This window comes from Morone saxatilis, unplaced genomic scaffold (assembly GCF_004916995.1).
Source record: "Morone saxatilis isolate NCDOM2014 unplaced genomic scaffold, NCSU_SB_2.0 Contig0, whole genome shotgun sequence".
In the NCBI taxonomy this organism is placed as follows: domain Eukaryota; kingdom Metazoa; phylum Chordata; class Actinopteri; family Moronidae; genus Morone; species Morone saxatilis.
The window spans coordinates 15,098,960-15,103,215 of NW_023339650.1; the positions used below are offsets into that span (position 1 = coordinate 15,098,960).

A 4,256-nucleotide genomic window follows, 5' to 3' on the forward strand; every position below is an offset into this window, starting at 1 on the left:
TTGTTGGGTGGGGGTACCTATATTTGCTTGTTGATTAGGTGACGGTGAATCTTGAAGCTGAGGATGCGGTTGCGGCTGTGGTTGCGGCTGAGGCTGCGGCTGCGGCTGCGGCTGCGGCTGAGTTTGAGGTGGAGGCGGAGGTTGCGTTTGAGGCCTTTGCGTCTCTCCAGGAGGCGGCCTGGGAGCGGACTCAGCTGTTCCAGGTTTCGGGGGGATGTCTGAGAGATGAGGCTTGGGAGGCAGGTCTTTGAGCTGGGGTTTGGGTGGGAGGTCTCCCAGCTGAGGTTTAGGCGGGAGGTCGGAGAGCTGCGGCTTCGGAGGAAGTTCTCCGGGTTTAGGAGGAAGTTCAGACAGCTGCGGCTTCGGAGGCAGGTCTCCCAGCTGAGGCCTTTCTGCCGGAGGAGCCTTCTGCGGGGTGTCGGTCGCCGGCGGTGACTTCTGGAAGACCTCTGGAGGATGACTGGACTTATCCATAGACGGGTGGTGTATGGTGTCAATCTTCCGCAATGCCACTAAAGAGAGAGAGCAGCATAGAGTTTGTAAATAACTTCTTCAGTGTAACAGCTGACATTGAAATGAAAACTGGACAGAGACTGTACCTTTTTGAGGTAGTTTGGGAAGAACCCTTGGACCAAGTGTAGACTTTGTGTTGCTTGAAGTAGTGCTGGGAGAAGATATTCAGATAAAGTTTAATGAAAAACAGAATCTGAAAAGATACTTGCTCCATCAGCTGGAATATATTGCATTATAGCGAGTGATGCAACACATTTGAAGCCAATTAAGCTTAAAATTTCAACATGGTTTAATTTTTTCGGTACCTTTGCTGCTGAGGAATTCCTTCAAACTTGTTAGAAACAGGAGACATCTTGCTGATGGGAGGAGGGGTAGAGTCGCTTCCTAAAATATTGACATTGATGACGAGAAACAGATTATTCGACACCATTACAGACCACAAACTGAGGGATTAATTTGAAATAAATGTGGAAATAAATTAACATGCTGTGATGGTTAAAAAAACAATGAGGGAGGCGTCATCTGGCTGAGCTTTCCATGAGCCCGTGTTGTTTGGAAACTTAGATTGTGCAATAAAGTGTCATCTTCTAATTAGTGGTTGGGTGTTACTGTATGGGTGATACAGAATGCACAAAACACCACAGAGGACAAATGATACAAGTGGAATAACAGTAAAAATATCCCCATTATACACATAAGGGACCCAAGAATGCAGGTAAGATGACTGAAGTGCCTCCTTTTCTCTCCTAGTGGTGATTGAGAGTCCTTTTACTGTTTTTTCTGACTAACCTGGAAAGACAAACTCATGGATGTCTCTGCAGTTCGAATGTATGTTGATTGGTGAACTCGTAAATGTTTACTGGAGAAACAGTTTCTCAAAAATAGTAAAAGGCATTCTTTCTGATACATATCATATTGAACTTGCTGTAATCATGATGTCCATCATTCAAGGTAATTAAACCTTGGTAAACTTGGGAATCTTCCACATTTCAACCATCCATAATGACTTGGACGTCAAGCTGAGGGTTTACGAGAAATAAAACATTCAATTAATTTCATCAGGCACATAAACAACCCTAGCAATTGTCTGTAGCTGTAATTAGTCTGAAATAGTAATTGGCATTCAATTTTAGAAACGCGTATAAAAATAGCACACAGAGTGCAAGTTTGATATATAATCGTTTAATTGTTCATAGTAAAAATATATAGTATTTAGTTCAAACTGCCACTCATCTGTTGAGAAGTTTAACTGCATGTTTCTACATGTGATCCACACATACCTGGAGCTGAAATGACAGTTCGACAGGAAATGTATCAGCAACTATTTTGATAATCAATAAATTATTTAAGTATTTCAAGTATGACAAATTCTTGATTTTCTTTTATATAATGTAAAAGTAAACTGAAAAATTTCCTAAACAAGTCTAAAAATGGTCAAATTATACTGTAACTGTGAAAAATTGACTTTCTTGGACAAAATTATTCATCAGTTAATTAGAGAAATATCAGATTAATTCAAATTATAATAAAAAGCAACCCCATATGCAGGCTGAGACTACCATTCAACATACCTTCAAACTGTATCAGTATCCCCTGGTCTGTAAAACTCTTAATTATAACCCTCAAACCCCTGAGGCACCTCTAAACATTTGAGCATGAAAATTAATTCTTAACCTATAAGTCTTAACTCAAGGTCCTCTTACAAGCTTTTTCTAGACCTTTACACCGCATCTCCCGCTCTTAAGAGTTTGCTTCAACTGGTCACGTCTTTAAAAAGCTAGTAAGTGGACCTTAGTTAAGATTTTAAGATTATCTTGTAAGACATGTTTTTCTATTTAGTGCAGGACTATAAAAATAGCCCTGCAATTTCCTCACCCCCAGTTAAGCCCCCTTTACTGTGTGGACTGTGAGAGAGCGGGCTGGGTGGGTCAGACAGGGTGCGTTTGTGTCCAGGAGGTGGGGGCGGAGGCCTCTTCTTGGACAGGGTGGAGCTGCCTCCTGGTGTGAGTGTAGAGGGAGGGCCAGATGGGGGAGGAGCTGGAGGAGCGATACATAAAACACATGAGGTGATGAGGCCCCCAAAACAAAAACAAAAACAAAGAAATCATTCTGTTGAACCCAGAAACCCAGAGAAGGTAAAGGAGAGGATAATGAAGCATGGAGAGGAGAGGAGGAGCGGAAAATATAGACATGGTCGTGTTTGTGCTAAGTTTTGGACTAAAAAAAAGAGAAAAACAACAAATATATAAAAGAAATCTCTGGACGGGACTGCAACATAACGAAAAGGGACTCTATGATTTGGGGTTTGGGCACATTTTAGGTGTGTTGTTTATGAATATGCCTGTTTGTGTCTACTGGGATTCCAAAAGCAATCACTGGTCACTAATACTGAGAGAAGTGGGGTGAAAGCAGCTAATAGAGAGCTCAGCCAGAGAGGAATCAGCTGTGGAAGAGTTTACAGCTCAAGGATGGTGGGACATGATTCCAGCACGATAAAAATTCACGTAGGCAAGAAATATTTAACTGGAGACTCCGCTTGCCTACATGGTCCCATGGGTTACTTTAAAAAAAAAAACACTCACCACCACCCTGTGAATGTGAGCTGTAAAGGAGGAAACAACTGAGGGATAACTGTATATGGGGGCACACAGCCGAGTAAGGGGGAGAACATAAAAACAGGATATTCACTGATGTATGGTCGAGTGCCAGCCAGTGTGGCGTAGTGCGAATGAGAGCCAAGGAATGCCAAGTGTGGAGCTGAAAGAATAGAGAAACAAAAAAGAGAAAGAAAAGAGAGCGAGATGAGGAGTGTGGGAGAGAATCTACAGCATGTCAGTCTTAAAAACAGCTGCTCCCACACACTATAAAATAACAAGATGAAATCTTATCAGTGGCAAGCAAAGAGAAAACAAAAAGAAAAAGAGGAAAAATGGCGCGAAGCTGCCCCCCGGGGGGCGAGCTCTTCAGCACCCACTGAGAGAAAGCGCAGCGCTGCTAATCTGGAGCCTCTGAAGAGTTAGCAAGTTATTCTATATGTATGTATGTCTTATTTAGGCTTTTAATCTTATTTTTGCATAAATCAAATTACAAATCTCCACTTGTTTCCAGTGCTATTTTCATTATTTGATTATTTAATTAGTAGACCCAGGAACAAAAGTGCTCCAGGAACGAAATTCAGATCCTGGTTCCTCCGGTAGAAAGGCAGATTAAGTTCCTGAGTTAAAGTTTAAAATGTTTCTGCAAAGGTTCCTGCAGGGGAGAAATGCTAAAATGACCGTTCCCCGTCCCCTTAGATAGCAACAATTTAGCATTTCTCCACATACCTCAGCATTGTGCATGGGTCTTTTTTAGCCTTTCAAAGCTAAAAATAGTGTGTTTTGTGCAAAAATAGAGTGTTTTTGCACTCTAATGTAATCTGCCAACGTTAGACTGCCCAGATAATCAGCTTACTACTTAATACCAAAGTCAATGAACGTATCCTTAGCTAACTACATGATTTTGTGAAGGTATAGGCTAACATTAATGGCTCTGGAGCTTCAGCAGTACCACTGGTTAGTCCAGTGTTCAAAGCCTTTTCCCCTTGTTAAACATTTAGCTTGAAAATATGAAAACTAAAAGTATAAATTTAACCTCTGTGTTTTTTGGCCACGTACGGCCAACAACAAATTATAATTTAATTTATATTATTTATTACATATTATATATTTATTATACATTTATCAAGTGATGAGGATAATAACATC

General features: G+C 41.1%; 1 protein-coding gene across 1 annotated transcript in view; it reads right to left on the minus strand.

Annotated features, from left to right (window-relative positions):
• The window catches only part of asap1b (ArfGAP with SH3 domain, ankyrin repeat and PH domain 1b), a gene marked incomplete in the record, with an annotated part of 39,625 nt that overhangs the window by 1,893 nt on the left and 33,476 nt on the right, over positions 1-4,256 (minus strand). The window contains 4 exon segments of the mRNA XM_035657008.1: positions 1-512; positions 600-664; positions 819-897; positions 2,389-2,550. Coding sequence (XP_035512901.1) covers positions 1-512; positions 600-664; positions 819-897; positions 2,389-2,550 — 818 coding nt within the window.